Source organism: Athalia rosae, chromosome 7, assembly GCF_917208135.1.
Source record: "Athalia rosae chromosome 7, iyAthRosa1.1, whole genome shotgun sequence".
Classification (NCBI taxonomy): Eukaryota; Metazoa; Arthropoda; class Insecta; order Hymenoptera; family Athaliidae; genus Athalia; species Athalia rosae.
In genome coordinates this window covers 15,812,714-15,832,369 of record NC_064032.1, presented here as the reverse complement: position 1 = coordinate 15,832,369, position 19,656 = coordinate 15,812,714, and the positions used below count along the sequence as shown (strand labels likewise).

The 19,656-nt window shown below is 36.8% G+C and overlaps 2 protein-coding genes across 6 annotated transcripts; one reads left to right on the top strand and one right to left on the bottom strand.

The window, feature by feature from the left end:
* The first annotated feature begins 36 nt into the window (after positions 1–36).
* On the top strand, positions 37–18,056 carry LOC105683249. 5 transcript variants are annotated; one of them, XM_048658199.1, is made up of 6 exons: positions 37–175; positions 2,751–3,051; positions 12,727–12,893; positions 15,167–15,303; positions 15,422–15,598; positions 15,782–18,056. In XM_048658199.1, the coding sequence occupies exons 2-6, from the start codon at positions 2,956–2,958 to the stop codon at positions 15,928–15,930; spliced, it is 726 nt and encodes a 241-aa protein (XP_048514156.1). In that variant the 5' UTR covers positions 37–175; positions 2,751–2,955; the 3' UTR covers positions 15,931–18,056. The 5 variants fall into 5 exon arrangements, with proteins under 5 accessions (XP_048514156.1, XP_048514159.1, XP_012251134.1 ...); XM_048658202.1 differs by having other exon boundaries at positions 15,422–15,629; positions 15,782–15,921; XM_012395711.3 differs by lacking the exons at positions 37–175; positions 2,751–3,051 and adding an exon at positions 6,444–6,608.
* On the bottom strand, positions 17,902–18,805 carry LOC105683252 (protein KRTCAP2 homolog). The gene is made up of 4 exons (XM_012395718.3): positions 18,802–18,805; positions 18,374–18,592; positions 18,116–18,290; positions 17,902–18,022 (listed from the first exon to the last, which is right to left on the bottom strand). The coding sequence occupies exons 1-4, from the start codon at positions 18,803–18,805 to the stop codon at positions 17,902–17,904; spliced, it is 519 nt and encodes a 172-aa protein (XP_012251141.2).
* Positions 18,806–19,656: the final 851 nt, after the last annotated feature.

Below are 19,656 nucleotides of genomic sequence, written 5' to 3'. Positions count from 1 at the left end.
TCGCGTTTTAGACACGCAGCAGCGAAGAAGTCGATTTTTTTTTGTTCCCTCCTTTCATTTCTTCTCTCTCTCCTCTTTGTACACTTTAGTTTTTAGTGGGCGTTGCCCCCCGTCCCCTCTGTGCGTGCACCCTGTAAATAAACACATGATATACTAGAGTATATATGTATATTGGGTACGTACATATATATGCATATAAATATATACGTTTTAATATACATAGGTATATAGATATAATTTAGCAATTTCATTCATCAGTGCAATTATTATCGAAAGATATCAAAAAAATTAAACGACAAACCTAACACCTGAATCTTCTTAATTCTGATTCTTCTTTTCTGTATGCATCTCTCAATCATTCACCGATTATAGAATCCATTATTGTCACTAGTTCTAAATGTTTATACTCTGGATACAGGCGACTCAGAATCACTGTAATCGATTATTCATTATTCAATTTTGGTTCATTCATTTTTTCTGCATGCTACCCCCATGTCTGCATACCTCGCAAGATTTTGCCACCTTCTTAATGATGATGATGATGATGATGACGACGATGATAATATTGAATGGGGATTTCAAATAAGTTCGTCAATGATGAGCCAGCTAGCGATCACGTGCTGGTACAAGAATTGTGCCAAGAATATACATACCTGAAACATTTTTTACAAATAAAAAAACCAAATCAACTCCGCACAGCTGGGCTACAATTTGAGACCAATATTTTTTCAATAATAATAAAAAAAATAAAAAAAAAACAGGCCAAAGTGCGAACCATGATGTAATTATTAGATTTGTTTGATTTAATTTTTTTGACCATAGAATAGCTACATGTCTCGGGAACCTATGCATACATATAGGTATACCTTAGCCATATATCGTTCATCGATATCGCCGACTGTAATAGAGTAAAAATAATACTAGTGATGATGATAATAATAATAACAGCAGCGACACCGATGATAACAATCATAATTTTCAAAGCCATCGAGCGCGCATATTTTATTCACATACATATGTATTATGTACGTACGTATATACTCGTATTATATGTACCTAGTCGTATAAAATTTGTACAGCGTGATTAAAATTTCTTCAACGATAATTGATTAATTTCACCGGTATGTATACCTATGTCTACAGAGAACACACACATATGTTCTGCAAGTTAGCAGCAGTTTCAGTAATTAAATATCACGTATCCTACATGCGAATTAAAACGAGGAATAGAAAAAGTAAAGAAAAAACAACTATTACTATTTATCGTGATTCGATATAACTGTTGTTTTTCAGTTCGGGGGGAGGGGGGGAAGAATTGTAATTTGAAAAATAGCTGAAAATTAGAAAAAAAAATTACCGTGTACACAGTATGGATACCTACGTTATTCTATAACAAAACTCCATCCATAAAAGAAATGTATTGTGCGGTTTTTTTACTATTTATTTTTTTCATTGACTTTCTAAACTGAATTCGAATTTGCTGTATATATATAAAGGTACTAGATTTTGCGTAGCTACCATTCGGACCGTAAAGTATCGACCTTCCGCCAGAAACACGCGCTCTCGTAGAATACGAGTGTACCTTATAGATATACACGATGTACATACGTACATACACACGTATATATAGATATGCATATGACCGTCCGTTGTTAGAACTGAAATCAAATTTGAAATCTAATCGGTGAGAATAATAATTGACGAACAAAGCTGTGTCTATTCTTTTACATTTGTCAGAGTGTAAAAATAATGTCCAGGGTGAGTTGGGAGGAGCTTGATTTCTTAGATATGTCCTCGACCTCGACCCAACTTCCTCATTCACTGGATATGCTATATTTTTTAGTTGATTTTTCTCATTCTTCCCATATTTCTCGAATGTGGCGCGTGAATCCGAATGAGGCTCTTCTCGTTCCCGATGTTTGTAACGGCTCACCCTATACAGGCACATATCTATGTGCCCACATAACGTTGAAGAATCGTTCGGGGAATTGGAAATTTCGTATGGAAATCGAGATCGTCGCGTCGTGTTGAATTCCGAACGCATTTTCCTTTTACAGTTTTACCTGAAGTCGTGATTGTAAAATGAGAAAAACGTCAGTTGAAAAAAACAATCCAAATCCGTTTCTCTACGCAAGGTATACATGTATGTGTACGAATAGCGTACGAGAGCGTCGGAGATTTTTCAAAAAAATTTCGAGTCACTGGAAGCTACAGAATCCAGAGCGAAATAAATTCAAAAATCGAAGAATGTATCCATCGTTGAATTACAGCGAACGAAGGGGATGACGCTCGCTTATCGTTAATCGATTTTCATCATCCAGCTACTTTGAGGGAGTTCAAAAGCTAGAGACTTTCGCAATCGCGGTATTCAATTATTGTGCGATATAATATTGCACACCTGAAAATCAACCGCTGCGATCCATTCAAAAATCACGCGATACAAACCACTTGGGAAAACTAAACTCTGTACAGCTTTAAATAGATTTCGAACACCCCTACTGGCCGCTCCCACCGCAATTTCTGACTCCGTAGAGCAACGAGCATTCGTCACTTTTGATAATAAAACGTCACTGATACAGCGCACTGTATACATGTACCTAAATGTTGATATATGCATATAACTGGCGTTTCTTTCAGCACTTTGAAATAGGCAACGGCACATCGAATTAATTAAAAATAGGACGTACCTAGACCGATTCGTAATTTGACTGTATTGATATACGTACTGATTTTCTCAAATTGACTTACAGTTGCCATAAGGAGGTCGCTGCTGCCGCAGACATAATCAGCACGGGTGGATGGTATGGGTGTGCGGTATTTTTGGATCGATTTACCACCTGGAAAAGCCAAGAAAGAGAAGAAGAAGTAAAAAATAAAAATAAAGAAAAACAAAAACTAAGAACAAAAAGAATTTACAGTGGAAGGTGGTAATCGCAGCGATAATGTTCGTTGGCAATGGCCGCTCGTCGAAGCAGCAGCTTAGGATGGATTACCGCATCTGTCCATCATCGTCCATCTACGGTTCCGCCCATCCCCCTCGATCCGCACAAGGTGAGCCTGCATATCGTATGACAATCTGAAAACCCAATGAAAAAAAATGTAAAAAATTAACTCTCATCAAATTCTATTCGACAACGAACTCTTCTGCTCCAGACGTTTGTTCTGTTTGATAACCATTTCTGATTGATTGAAATTACAACCGAAGAACCAACAATGGCAATAATGATAGCAGCGGTAGTACGAGTGGTAGTAGTGGTAACAACAGTGACGATAATAATGAAATCAGATGACGAAAAATGCGAAAAAAAATGTTAAACACATATGTGTGTACCTGTACAACGAAATTCTACGATTTATTTTTTATCGTGTTTTTTTTTTTTAATAGGTTTACCACACGCCGCGGTTTACGGCACCCTAATATTTTTATTATACTTTTATTATCTCTTCCGTATACCTACGTATACCATACAGATCCATACATATGCCCGCGATGTTGACGTTAAATGACCCGTAAATAGGCCGGAAATATTGAGGCATTTCAAGCTATTTAATGACCCGAACAAATTCCTCTGCATGTGCGCGAACTCCGCACATCCGCCCTTAATACCGTTGCTTTTTTTCTTCTCTAATTTTCATCTCTTACTTCTCGTTCGTTGGAATGATTTTTCTTTTTTTGTCAACATTAAGAATTCCGAATTCTATACATATGTATACATACGCATGTAACACCGTATACTTACGTGTAGTAAATATATGTAAGATGGATCGATAAGGGTTGCAGAGAGACCGAATAAGGAGGGAAGTTCGTACGTATATTTTACCGCACATGGAACATCTCTGATCCCGAAAGTCATTACCGATTGAGAGTATAGGATCGATAAGCGCATAGGGAACTTGGGAGATTTCGATGTCAACCCTCAAAAGATACGTATGTACCCACGTACATACGTATAGAAAGCCAGAAATCCACCAACTGCGACACTTTTCATCGAATCTCGTTCCCGGAACATTCTGAAAAAAAAAAAAAGAAAAAAATCATGAGAAAATGTATCTTGATCTGGTTTTTCTTTTCCCTCTTGCGCCTCTATTTTTTTTTCAATTTTGCAAGAGAGTTTTGTTTATTATGAGATAAACATTGAGCGAAATGTCGGAGGTTCTAGGTTGGCGATGAAAAAAATTAGAAAACAGAAAAGAGTAATTAAAATGTTTTCTCTCTTTTTGAATTGAAGTTATCCTTAATGTATAAGGTTGAAAATCGTAGTATAGATATAACGCGAGATGATATGAATACAACGTGACGTTGTGCAGCGGAGGAACCAATTAGCCGTCAGAGAGTAGATATGGTATACCTTTCACTTGGCCTAATTGTACCATTCGAGTCTCGCAAGCTGCGAAATTTTTCTCTTTCCATACGAACTTTTCGTGTTTGTTCGTTAAATTGTGAAGGTAAGACTGAAAATAAGAAAAAAAAAAATAAATAAAAATTGTCTCATTGTACACGAGTTCGCGCATAAACCTTGAAGGAAATTAGGTAAATACTTTTATGTACACACAAGTATATATGTGTATACTTATTTATATTTAGTTCATAATGTTTATGCAAAACAGGATCGACGTACGGCGGGCGGACAAAGGGGGAGTCTTTCGAAAATGTCTGATCGTCGATCAATCAATCTATCTATTTGAATTATCGATCCCTCTCCGCTGTTACCAGAACGAACTTAATGACGTTGATAAGAAACGCGAGACGCGCGCGTAAAAAGCTTGTGCATATATGTATAGAGTAGTATAGTTAGCCTGCGGATGTAACTGTTGTCGTACGTACGTACGTACCATGGATATATCGGTTGTACTAATTTTCAACTACACGTATGGGGTATTTTACGTCGAACGAGTCAGGTAGTCAGCAGCGTAGCGCTTTGTTGTGAGACGTCACCTTCGGGGCTGAGCAGAGGTTACGCCCCACAACAAACCGCGCGCCCGTGGCTACCTGATTCCAGCTAAGCAAAGTGGGTCCACGACTGAAACCAATCGATATGTCTTGTAATTTTTCTGCTCCCAACAGCGAGTAATTGATGATTACTCGATCGATTGCACAAGTAGATGATTTTGGCTTTCAGATTTGGATTCCCGAGCTGATTATATGTGAGATTACCCTCGAAAAACCAAAAAAAAAATCGATTTTTGGGCCAAAAGTAAAGTAGTTTAAAAATTGATTGTATTACACTTTTCTGGCGTATTTTGGCCTCAGGAATGCGAATCTGAAAGAAAAATTGATCTATCTCTAAAATTGACCGAGTTATCGCCAATTTTCAGCTTTTTGGGGTCAAAAATAAAAAATTGATTTTTTAGTCTATGTTATTGTAATTTGAGCTCAGGAATCCGAATCTGGAAGAAAAATTGATCTATCTGCCGAAATGACCGAGTTATCCCCATTTTTTCGCGATTTTTCGCGATTTTTGGCATAAATTTAAGGATATCTCGAAGGGAAAAAATCGTAGCTCAATTTGGACGACGGATTCGTGTTCCTGAGGTCAAAATACGTAAGAAAAGTGCCATACGATCGATTTTAAAAAATAAAAATTTTTGGCCAAAATTTGAAAAAATCCAAAGGGGTACACCTTGAAAAAATCTCAAATTTTGACCAAAATTTTTTATTTTTTTAAATTGATTAAAAGACACTTTTCTTATGTATTTTGACCTCAGGAACACGAATCCGTTGAGTAAATTGAGCTACGATTTTTTCCCTCCGAGATATCTCCATTTTTCTGCTCCCAAAAGTGAAAATTTGGCGATAACTCGATCAATATTATAGATAGATCAATTTAACTTGTGAATTCGGATACCTGAGACCAAAATACACAAGAATAGCATATAAAATAAAATATTTTTTTTTGACCCAAAATCGACAAGAATCCAAGGGATTTTTTTAATCGATCCAAAAATGAATTATTTTTTTAATCGATCGCAGGACGCTTTTCTAATGTATTTTGACCCCAGCAACACGAATCCGTTGAGTAAATCGAGCAACGACCTAATCCCATCTCGAAATAATTCAATCAAGTTCGTAACATATTTTGGAAAAAGTGGCCCGTTCGACGTCGAATGCCCCATATTTGCAATATTTCTGTTCTTGTCTTTTTTTCATCGAAATAAATAAAAAGTGATCTATAAAATAGCTGTATACTGCGTCATAATATCGATCTATCTATATGATAATATGTACACGATGGCTATGAAATTGTTGCCATAACTTAATCAAAAGTATATGTATTTAAAGTATGTGTATCAACGATATGTATGATACTATATCGTATGGTTAACCGGAAGTGGTTTTATTCATATATCCTGTAGTATTCTCGTTGGGCTCCCACTAGAGGCATACATATGTTTACACAATTGCAGGCTTATTGTTAGTGTCAGCAGCAGCAGAATGACTGAAAATTATTTCAGTATTGATGAAAACGCGGATCCGTGTACTACGACATACAGCATCACCGTTAAAACTATATTAATTGTAATACAAAATGAACAATCCCGAGGTGATTCTTGCATTGAAAAAACAAATGGATCAAAAAAATCAATTGTTAAAAGTAAAGTACGCGCATGTGAGTACAATCGAGGTATTATAATATTGTATCGAGCAAACCTATAATTTTGTGGTTTTCGTTCTACGTTTTTTCTCCCACTTTTTCTTTGCGCTTTTTTATGTTCTTTTTATATTTTTTTGTCTTTCGCCTTCAGCTTGTTCCAACGGGTAACTTTCCTCACGAACGAGGACGCGACCATGCAGGAAGACAGGGATCTCATTGGCAGTTGAAAAACCTCCGATAAATTTTAAGACCTTATCCAGCTGCTTCCGTGCAGAATATATAGGTATATACCTGTACCTATGCACGTATAGAAGGCCAATTTGTTTCACGTGACTAGAAATCGAATCACCTACACGAAATTTAATTAACTTCTGACGTATGAACTGCATAACTACTATCTCGATCCCATTGGAAAAGAAAAGAGAGAAAAAAAAACAACACATTCTGAATACATCCTAATACAGCGGCGATCATGCATTTTTCTGAAGAAAAGATAACATCTCGTTCGATAAGGGGAGATAAATTAATTGAGAAATAAGGCCAAAGAAAGAAAAGTTATATCATGTAATTCCCACGGGTGATAATTTTTACCTTTATTTTGTTCTAAGCCGTTGTCAAGTTATCACGGTCCCCTGAGTATCTCATGCTTCATGTTTACGAACTTATAGAACGAGAGGAGAGGGAGATAAAAGAATAACAAACGAATGCCCCGCGCCCGTTGACTGCAAAGCCATATTTTGGCTTTATCGATTTAAAACTATTCCCTCGAGATAATGTACCTAATTGTATTGGTATTAAATTCGCATTTCTCGCTAATTATGATCATCCCAGAGCGTAAGATGTAATAGCGCGTGCAGGTGATCGTTAAATTGAACGGGTATTAATATCGCATGGCGTACATGTAGATATAATAGATGATGATAACGTGTCATGTAACGTCTTCGTTGGGTTAAAATGTGTTGGTTCGTTCGCGGGGGAACCCGCGTCATGCCAAATTTACCCCATCCATATTATACATGATATACACACCTGTGTACGTGTACAAAATACACGACCGAGAGACCAACCACTGCATAAGCAGGATTACGTAGAAGTTTGATTCGCAATAATATCGCCGTCGTGGTCCTTCGTCATGCGGAAAATTGCCCACAGCGGTGAAGATTTCTTGTGGAACTCTATTCGCGTCGTCCATTTACCAGCGGGTAAACGTCAAGGACACTCCGGGGATAAATCTATCGAGAGAAAAAAAATAGAAAAATAACGGTTGATGTACATTGATAAACCGTTACCAAATAATATTCTGTGTCAGAAAAAAATGTTCTATTCAATTTAGAGGACCGATAAACTGAGCCGAATCAAGCTCTAAATTTTAATTGTTGTTCGGATTTTGCCGCCCCAGGCCGAGGCCTCAACCGCGTAGTCGACTAAAGTTACCCTGCAACTTAGCAGAGATTGTAATTTGCATATCTGTAAAATGTGAATTTTTTACGCCACCGCGTGGCGTGGCTCTTTTTCTTTTCTTTTTCGTTTTACCCATGAGCCAGGCGCGTTTCGTATAATTAAAGTATGCGCTTACAAACCGGAAACGTAAGCTTGGAAATTTCCTATGTAAATTATACGTACATACTTTTGTGTACGTTATACATAGCAGTGCAGCACATACACGATATATACATATAATTGGCTACATAAGCGGGTCTGTTATTATGGGGGTGAGTTTCGGTGGTAGCGCTTTATATAATCCTGACCTCCCGTTGTGGTGATATAACTGAACGCGATAATGACGTGTGTATGTTTCAAATCATATTATTACCGGCCTCAAGTTTCATATCGTTTTTCACAATCGGCACGCACTGCTGCGCGATTTATCTACAATATGTATAAACAGTCGCGGTTACCTGCATAAATTAAGATAATTATTATTGGATATTTCAATCGATAAAAATTAATGAATGAAGAAAAAATTGTGTTCGAGTTATTTGCGCACCTGCAGTATACCCTATACTCGCTATTCATTACTCGCCGAGCTACTCACTCGATTCGTTCATTAGTTCAATTTTGTATTTACGGTTTTTTCCCCCCACATCGTTTTAATTAATCGGTTGAGTTTTTTTTTTCCTTTCAAAAATACACGTTTTCTTCTTTTGATGTTGATCAATCGACTGCGCACTTGTTTTTCGCGCCATATGATATTAGTTTCTCATTTTTCTCGCTTTCGCTCTCATTCGAGAGGATTTCTTTTTTTTCAATTCCATTTATTATTTTTATTCGAGTATGCGCTGCACTCGGTTATGAGATTGGTACCGCGAAAGCATACTCAATTACAATTTTGGTAACCCCCTTGTACGTACGTACGTACTTGCAACCAGGCAATCCAATTACTGCGTCTGCGTCTGTGTGTAATGTAATGAAGTAATATGCCGTGTGGTGCGTGTCCTGTGCACTCCGGCGAGCAGACGAGAGATGAAAATTCACGCTTTTTGGTTCACCATAAGCAAAAATAAAGACCAAGCTAAGCTAATGCTTCGTCAACCTTACAAACGATCTAGAGAATTCTTAGTCAAGGGTTGCCGGGTACCAAACAAATTTACCACTCTGTGACTTTATGTGACCTTTCTTCTGATATGTTTTTCTCTTTTTCGTTCAAACACAACAACGCTCAAATTAAATCTCACGGAAAAGCGAGCAAAACCAAAACAACCTCGTTGTCATTCCAAGGACAAATAAAATTCTTTTCACAGATTTTCAGGTCATTTTTACGGTTGAAAGCGGGTCCGAAATTGCGGTGATGTAAACCCCTCTAACTTCGAAGTTTGAAAAATGAAAATTTCGCCATGTTGACACGGATGTGAATATTACCTTGGAATCGTACTCGAATATTGACGAGTTTAGCAGCACGTGCGCTCCGTTACGCCGGAGTCTTGTCAATCTTGTGTCAATTTAGGAGCATCAAATGAATAAAATTCATCATTCGTGCTCACCCTGTACCGTAGGCGTAGCTCGGCGTAGGCACGGCGAAATCCATTTTATTTTCCCAGAAATCACAGAAGGAATGTTCGTTTTCAGTCCTTTGAGAATTGTAAGTCCACGTTGATTGCCGTGTAGGTCCCGAGCCTGTAAATTGAATCAAGATAATTGAAACGATCAACGAAGTAAATAAATATGAAATACCGCTTTAAAGAAATAAGGTACAAAAACTGCTATAGCAATTTTTATAGGAATGCGCGATGAATACGCGAATGTAGGCACAGGATGCCTTTTCATTTTCTTTCACAGGCCCGCTGCACCCTACAGCATGGGTGTATAGGCTTGGAGTCTTTTACTAACAATAAAATCCGTCGTATTCCGCACTCAACGACTATGCACATTTGTGTCCGTCTAACAAGCACCTTTTTTTTTTCAACCAACCTGCATAATTAGAACTCCGCAGGCTTTCGTTAACGTCGGAATTTCAGCAGTCATTTCAAAGTTTTGTTCAGTTTCACATCACCAAGACTCTATGCCAAGACAGTGCAAACAAATTATTCAATGAATGAGACCATAAGAGTATAAAATGATGCACACCGAATCTAAGAAAATAAAAATACACTTGCGATATTTCTATACTGACTCGATGAGTTGCAATATACCTAATACCTGTAGTCAGTTTATTTTTTAATTTTAATTCTTCTTCCTTTCTGATTTCGATTACTTTGATACGAGTCCCAACGCGAGGTGTTGCACTTGGTGATTTTTGGTTTTTTTTATCTATGTACCTGATAATTTACATGGGAAAAGTAAAAAGCTAATAAACTATACCTGTGAGTGTCACACGGAATTGAGTCACTGCAAGACATGCGCGTGAGTTTCGCATGAACGCGTGAGTTTCGCCGTAATAATTTCAACCAACCCTCCTCTGAAAAGCCTCCGCAGTTCAGATCCCGCGATCACCCGCGAAGGACGAATCCGAACGAAATCACGTCACTGGAACAGAACAGGAATAACATTGAAATAAAAATAAAAATTCACCTTTGCAGTATATAATAAACGAGGAAAATGGAACTGAACGAATCATTCGACTCTATGAAATTTTAAAAGCGCGATAAATTTCCGATCATTTCCTTTGATAATAATTATTATTTTTACAATAGATTTAGTGCTGTAATTTTAATGAGTGAATTTCTATGTAAATATGTATCATCAACATACGTAGGTATACGTAGGTGTGAAAATTTCAAAATAGCGCGCGGTAATATAATTTCTTCCGCAAGTTGAACTGAGGGAACTAAAATTTGAATACTCTTTTCCCTCCCAATCCCTACTCAGGAGACAACGACGCCTCTTGTATGCAATATCCTTGTACACATTGCGTTGTAATACCTGGAGTTTGAAAATGTTTCTGAAAAATATCGTCGTGATAAACGCTTACCCGATCGAAAACCTCCGAAGTCTGCATCGGGACGACGATAATTTAAAAAGGATTTTGTAGATAATGACGGAATCTCCGACCCCTTCCAGCATTCGAGGCATTGAGGATAAATCGGACCGAACAATTGTCCTGGTAAAAAATAAAATAAAATTAGAAACATCGTTCAGATCCTTTGCGTTCATTATTATTACCCGATCATACGGTATAGAGTACGATTGAAGAAACTTTTCGGAATTTCGTTGCCTGCCTTTTGCTGCTCGCATGAAATAGATCATACGAGGGAAAAAAATTAAATAAATTACTACACACAATTTTTTGCGTGTGCCTACACGTTTTTTACTTTTTTTTTTATCTCAAGAATTCGAAACTATAACCACAGGGGGTGATCACAGCCATGAGCGCAGCATTTGAGATACTTTTCTATTCTATTTCAATCGTTTTATGTTTCTTTTGATTCCACTGTATCTTCTTCATCTTCTTCGTTCGGTCATACAGATAGGTATATGGAGATATAAGTTCAAGGGAGATGAATTGACGGTATTATACTTATGTATCTATAGGTAGGTATATACCCCATAAATATGTATAAAACGAAACCGCAGTACAGACGCATATGTATATAATAGTCCTATATAAACTTCTCCATTCGAAGAGTATTTGTTTTTTTTTCTTCCTCATTTCTGTCTCTTTTTTTTCACCATGTTTAAATAAAGAATGGGATAAGAACAGAGAAGTACATAAGACGGGGCGCGTTGGGAAAACGAGAGCGAAACAGGGGCGAAAAAGAAAACGAACGGAAAAAAAAGTATAGCAAGTAACGAAAACGACGGGTATAACAAGACTCTACACCAGATCCGCTAATAGGGCTATTCGGTCCAATAAAAATATGGCTGATCTTGAGCCACAGAAAATAAGATACATTTAGAAAAAAAAAAAAAATAAAAGGTCATCCGACCAAGGTAAAATATAAAAGTATAAAACTCGTAAAGTAGTAAAATGGTAAATTTCTATACCAAGTTGTTATTTTTTTGAATTTTTAATTCGTTTCTGTTTTAGTTATTTATTTTTAGTTTTTTTTTCTCCAATCGCACAACCAATTCTATAAGATCAATAAGAATTGTATTCCTTTTTTGGAATTTCTTAAATCAATATATATCGAGTTAAGATTGTGAAGGAAAAAAGGAAAATTATTTCCAGCATTTTTTAACAATTCTACATACTTTTATCGTTACTAAATGACTGCAGTTCGCCGTTGTATTGCAGCGGACGATTCGCTGTGGTATTTACCATCGCGCGACGTGTGCGCGTATTTTATTAGCCAAAACTATCATTCCATACACGCATACATGCAGTTTATGATATATACCGAGTTTGTAATACGCATCGTATTTCAACGACAAATATTTAATCATGATAACAAGCTTATGTTATGGGACTATAAATCACAGCTATATAATCAAATTCGTATCGATTGTTCAATGAATGAGATGAGCTATACAATTTCTGCGATGATATGATCATAAAACTAATAACAACAAGAATTACCGTAATTTTTCAAATTTATTAGCAATGATAACGTGATAAATTATGCGGTGTTCGATATATGATCGTAAACTGAATAATATATTGTCGCGTACCTATGTTTATCGTCGGGCCGTTTAATTGCACTATTGTCTTCTATTATTATTTATTACCATCGTTATTATTGCTGTTGTTACGTTTCAGCAAATCCAAGACATAAACAGCCAGGTCGCACAATTTCGGGATTTGTTAATTAACATTGGTCAACCACGCGACAGTCCAGAACTTCGCGAACGGATCCGAAAACTGCGTCGAAGCTGCGTCGAAGCTTGCAAAAATACTTCACAGCTTGTCCTACCGCAAATCCGCAGGTAAGCCTCCATTAATCTCTACCCCCCCATTTGGCCCGTCCGGCTCCATTCTTAATACGTTTATAAATGTATGCGTTATAATCGTGATCCCACAATACGTATTATTATGGCAGCCGTTAGTATTTAGATACGCATGCACATACCCAAGTATAGTCGTTAATCAATGACGCGCGCGTTAAAGTCCGCGCGAGTATCAATTTCCTCTATGATCAAGTTTCGTAAATTAATCAACCTAATTATTCACTGAAATGAATCGAGGTATATACCCGTGGTATATAATATACGCGTGGTGTATATTAACCGGTGCGGTGCACTCGCAATACTGCTTCGGGACCGATTATAAGCGGCCAATGAATTAAAGGTATAGCAACGAAATCGTATTATTAAATCCTACAATAGGGAATATCTCGGGATGTTTCGCTGTACATTTACAATTTAACCCCACCCGAATCAAGTACCTCATACGCACAAATATAGAAAGAAAAGCAAAAAAAATCGTTCAAGGGAAAAAGTTTCGAAAAATGCATACCTGTATACCTTCATATTTCATATATAGTATGGGAAAATGTACCATATCGACCAAATGGCGAAGGAAAGACTGTCGCAATTAAGGGCTTCCTGGTACACCTTGCAGTATAACGCAGAGATTTCACCCCGAGAGCTTATATTGCCTGTGCTAATGGAAGCCTGAATATTTTAAGCACTTCTCTTCGTTCACAAACTCTAATATATCTATACACGGTATACCAGTCTATATCACGCCCCCTCCCCCACCGCGCTCTCTCTCTCTCTCTCTGTAGAAAATGATAACGTCCGAAGGGCTTCCCTATAATACATATGTATACACCCGGAAATCAAAACATGCATAGCATTCTAACCGATTCAGAGTTCAATCATCGCAATTTTGGCCTCAAAGAGACGATTATGAAGTTCTATTTCATGTAAGGTAACAATTTGAAATCGAAATGAAAATACACAGCAATAAAACGGTGTCTTCTTCTCGTCGTAACCGTCAATTAGATCGCATGAAATTCTTGCCAGATTTACAATGCGGATTATATAAAGATGAATCGGCGGGTCATACGGTACGTACCTTAAAAAGCGACAGAGTTCGTATTAAATTGAGCATCTAGCTCGAGGGGGTTTCGCTAAAAGATACGAGGTCACTTCACGCCCGCGTCGTGCAGCAGTCGGTGAAAAAGCTGGAGGCATTGCACAGGCGTCATCATCTCGACGGAGTATAAGTGTCGAGGACACTTCCCTGGAACAACGCCCCAGGGTTTGGGTCGCGTTAAAAGTCCTTGGATAATTTGCTCAAACACTGTAACTTCTTGGTATACCCTGCGGCCGATCAGCCTGAAACTGTACGAGATAATTATCCTCATTGCACGTATTCTTCAATGACAAAAAAATTCAAATTTCCACCTCAGGTAGGAGTAAACTTCGAAGTACAATTACATACCGGATAAAGGTACGCAAAGCAAAGAAAATTGCGTTACTCCATTGAGTAGATCTTTTTTTTGTCCCTTGAAAAATAAGTTTTTGTACCGCCATACACGTGGACGTGTATACAGGTAATTAAATTCAAGTGTCTCCATAGAATTTATATTTATAATTCCTTGCGAGATTCCTGCAGGACTGCGAGATGAAGTTGGCTTTCAGTTGGAATCTTATTTGAACTGGGATGTAATTATAATTCCGTCCTCAGGTATAACCGTACAACCAGTGTGTCTCTCAAAATCCTGGTAATATAATAATTTAATCGTGAAACTGTATGTACGAGCAGCTGTTCGGATATACCTTCTCAAAGTTAGCGGCATTTACCATATGGTATAGGAATATAGGTGTGTACATATGTACGATTATACGTCGTACCTACATAGCATATTTCTTGTTCGATTTCCAACTCCAGAGGCTCAATATCCTGAGGCTCATTTTGGCCTAAGCCCGACACTTATTTGCAATTAGTCGCATGCTGCGAGGACGATTTCGAAACCACCGCAAGAGCCCTACGCGCGCGCCTCCACTAATAATGAGATTGGAGCTTTTTCATTCCCGTAATTCACACAACTCGTTAGTTATTCGAGTTCCAGATATACAATTCGAAACACCCTCGAGCCCTGCAGTCCCTGAAAATGAAAGAAGATGAAACAAAATACGAAATGAAATAATACCGTTACAGAATGCTCCTGGCGGCAGTCAACGCTGGCGGACAAGACCATCATTCGTGTGCAATTATTGTTTTAATGAGCATTGTTTTTCGCAAATTTCAGCTCTATGGATCAAGGATTTCCAGCGGACAGTCCTAATCTCGTTTTATTATTTTTCGTCACACAACTTTTTCTACGAGAACTGTACAAAAGCAAAAACCTTTTACGAATAGTTCCGATGGACATGACTGGATATTACGGTACGTTACGCCATCTTGAATGTTTGAATTCAAATGTTTCATGTCTGCCAACTTCAATAATCAAAGTTGCCATTTTAATTTTCATACCTAGTAATTTTTTTTCTCGTCCACTCTGCAGAAAGTAAGGCGGGTCCTTCGAATATTGGAAACGTGATATCGCAGATCCTTCTTTGTAAACAGATAACGCCGAATTTCCACGAGGAGGAACTCTGCAGCATACAAAAAGACTCCGAGGAAATTAACGCGCTCATCAAGGAATTGCAGGAATTCATGCCTCAGTCCGAAGCTGATACAGGTACCGTCTCCCAGGATTGGCTAAGGATGTGGTATAGATCCATAATTAAACTCCATCAAACTCAAACTCATCAACATAAAAAAATCGATTAAATATCACATATTTTCATCCGCAATTTAGCGAATAAAACGTTAACATTACGTCGGATATTTGATGCTTTATTTTTCATGGTTGAACTTGCAGAAAAGCACGTTGCTCTTCAAGACGCGGCGACGCGTACGAACGGTGCAAATCGAACCAGTTATCGATGGGATACAAAATCCGGAAACTCTTCGTATTTTCAGGGGAGCTTTAGTTTCCTTTGCTGCACAGGACGACCGACCAATATTTAGCGACAGTATAATTTTAATTGTTACTGTAATAAGGAAACAAATTGGAAGGAAAACAAAGAAAATGATGAGCAAACCTGCAGTTAAAGATTATTGAAGAATTGGAAAAGAAACTTCTGACGCAAGATGAAAATATTACAGTATCAATTACTTCGATATAGTATTCTTTAAACATTCACGTAACTATACCAACAAATATTCTGCTTTCTACGGAAATGTGTAGCACATTTAGTCATCAGAACCATTGATCGTCAATTATATCCTGCAGATATTTGGCCCGCAATAATTATACTATTTCAAAATTATAATAAATACCTATATAGATGTAAATCTAAACCACGTACAACATACTTCTAAATTCAAACGAAGTTTATCTAAATTATCATAAAATAAAAGTCTACAAAGGCAAGTGATTTTACAGCGGAGTGCCAACCGCATCACACTAAATTCTAGATTAGCATTAGAACCAAAGTTAAAAAAAAAAGTGAACTAATAATAATTGATTTTATATATAAACACAATTATGTAACTACTATATACCTAAACGTGTGATTATTAGATGATAGATTTAATTCTTTTTGACGCACGATCGCACTCATAGGGTCCAACAGGATGCCTCTTCGATTAAATGTAATAAAAGTAGACAAATGAATATTGAAGCGATAGCTTACATGTGCATATCTAGGAATAATCTCCAAATGACCTGATGAATCTCATTGATAATTACAATACATATATTCAGACTCACATTCGCATACGATGCAAGGATTTTATCAATACAAAAAAGGCTTTTTTACCACCAGCAAGTATTGCTTAGGCCTGCAGAAAAATATTTTCGAAGGTCCCCATACTTTTGAAAACTTAGACACCCTGCATAGGAACTGAACTTATATTTGACATCATCGATCTATTTCCTAGAAAAAATAATAATATCTTGAGCTAGACCAAGGTTTTAGGTGGACGTTGAACTATTCGATAATACCTTTTGAGATATTATACATATACAATATAGTTGGTGAATTTGAGTATTATTATATTACATGAGCAAGCCAATGTAATGGAACTATTTCTAATAATTCAATGTTGCCTAATTTGTAAATAAATGGAGTTTTCTTGTTTAAAACTGAATAATTTACGTTTATATGGTGTACTATGTAGTTTGTGAGCGATTATACATTTGTATATTGTTCATCCGAAAATATTGATATTATATCCAGTAGTAAAAAAATAGTATAATGACACGAGATTCTTGACTGTACTCTTTGAGGCAATGAGAAACAAAACAAAACAGTTAGAAAAGAATAATTAATACTACATTTAATTACACTAAATTTAAATGTAACTATAACATTATTATGTGTAAGTGGACCAACACCAAATTGTAATCAAGAAAACTTTCAATATTATTCGCATTATACATGCATAAATATAGAAAAATATACAATGATATATTATACCTACGTAGCATTATCGGTTGCTAATTAGTTAGAGTGAGTTACGATACATAAATTGAATATCGTTTTTCGTTTTATACATCCATCATGGAATTGTACCTATTATACACAGAAACGCGTCATTAACTTAGTAGATTGATAAAGTTTAGAGGTATTTGCCTCGTGATAGTGATAATAGATACTAGGGGTTATATGTAAAATTAATGATATTATTATTAGTACTATTATTACATTTGAGAAACTAATTATGTATGAAAAAACTATGCAATACAATTCGTGAGTACCTCTTGTGATTAGAAGAGTTTAAGGGCAAAATTACTCTGTATATTCTGAATACTTTGTCACCATCCGGAAGATCTTGTAATTGCTATTATTATTTTCAAACCTAGTCAAATTTCCGCATATTGAATATGAAAAATGAAATAGACTAAATCGACCAAACAGGAACTCCAATGCTCAGTTATTTTTTTCTTTGTAAGAAACTAGGTAAAGAAATTGATGTTAAGAATTGCATAAAATTTCACACAGGAGATAAAACTCCAACACTAAAGATCTGGGCAGCATGTACCTTAACGTATCCGAACCACTTTTGTTGTATCCAACTCACATGGTTCAAAAGAACTATCGGTGTTGATTGATCTCTGGATAATAAACAAATACAAAAGTTATACATAATTTGTGAAAATTTATTTTTCATTCAAATGAATACAAAAACTATGACCTCCAAGTTTTACTTCCTTTTCTTAGTTTGGAAAGACACTGTAGAAGCTGTTGGACTAGTAGAGTATACTTGTTGTGAAATTTGGTTCATGTAATAAAGAGCAATTAATGAAAACAAGAAACAAGTAGTTGTCGCAACCCTGTGCACCATCCCTGATGCAAACATGGCTACGAAGAGAGAGCCGGCAACTGAAAGAAACATTTGGATTTCTCAGCCAAATAGCGTGTGTACAGATCTTTATAAAATATCCATAAAAGTTGGTATAATTTACCTTCAGGAAACAGTTTAGACTGGAACGATTTGCCAAATAAAGTTGCCTCCAGATTACCCACAGCCGTGAGCATAAGTATAAACAAAATTGAGCCAAGATATCCTCCAAAAACTGTATGGAGCTGAGAGGAACTAAACCAACCTTTGTATATTTGCATACCGGAGAAGAGTAGGACTGTTAATATTGATGATAAAACAAATGAGACACCGCTCGTTACCGCTGTGAATGAAAAAGTAACAGTATCAATTCTTGAAGTAGTAATATGAGATGTTCTATGACTAACAAAAATTCTCTATCACACATCTTTTATAAGTGTGCGGTATTTCCAAATGTCAGTTGGGGTTAAGTAAATTTGTAAAACAACGCGTGAGTCACGTTGCTGTGAATAACGTTAAACTGTTGAGGAATATCGTGAATTCACTACTTACCCATTGTTGTTGCCTATTTTTATCACTCACAAAGCAAAAAACACTTTCGAAATATCTAATCAGCTAGATTTTGTATTCTGTAATAATTCCGTACACTTGGCAATTTCTTCTTTTGGTGGTTTTTGTTGGTTCCCGAACCGCTACTTACCGGTACTTTAGTACGGCACGGCCTCTTCGGCAAAATTTTGAAACAAAGTGGACCGCGGAATGAGCGGTAATCTTATTGAAAATTGAAGCAAAGACAATGCGTAACAATAGAAACTAAATTTGTTACATCACATGTTCATTCTCCATGTTATTATTGTTTAATTCGTGACAAATTGAATACTCACGAATTACAAAAGCGAACTTTCTCTCCCTGCAATTTTTCTTCGACGTTTACATGAAATTTCGATGTGCTCGGCTGCGAACGAGACTCCATGATCATTTATATCATTACTGTAAAATAGAAAATCAATTTTTTTAATCCCTCTTCTCATTGTCAATTACAAAACTTTTTGCTCCACGTATCAAGAGCAATCCTGCACCTGCATACGTCTGCGGATGCATACCTATATCCCATTCCGCGCTAATCGCTCTCGGGAATGATGAAAATAATAACGACTGCGTAAGCAATCGCAAATCTAAGCAAGCCCCGGATGCGTCACAAGGTACTTACAATTAGATATCAACATTGAGAGGTGCCAACGTCGAGAGTGAGCTTGTGCTGTTGTTCGAACCTACTTGACTCATCCAGCACTGGATAGAATATTCGAGAGCTTGCGATAATGCGTCCTTACTTTACGCATAATTATTGTACCAAGAGTTGACGTGAAATCCGAGTGAAAAAAAAGGTTTAAAAATAACATTTGACAA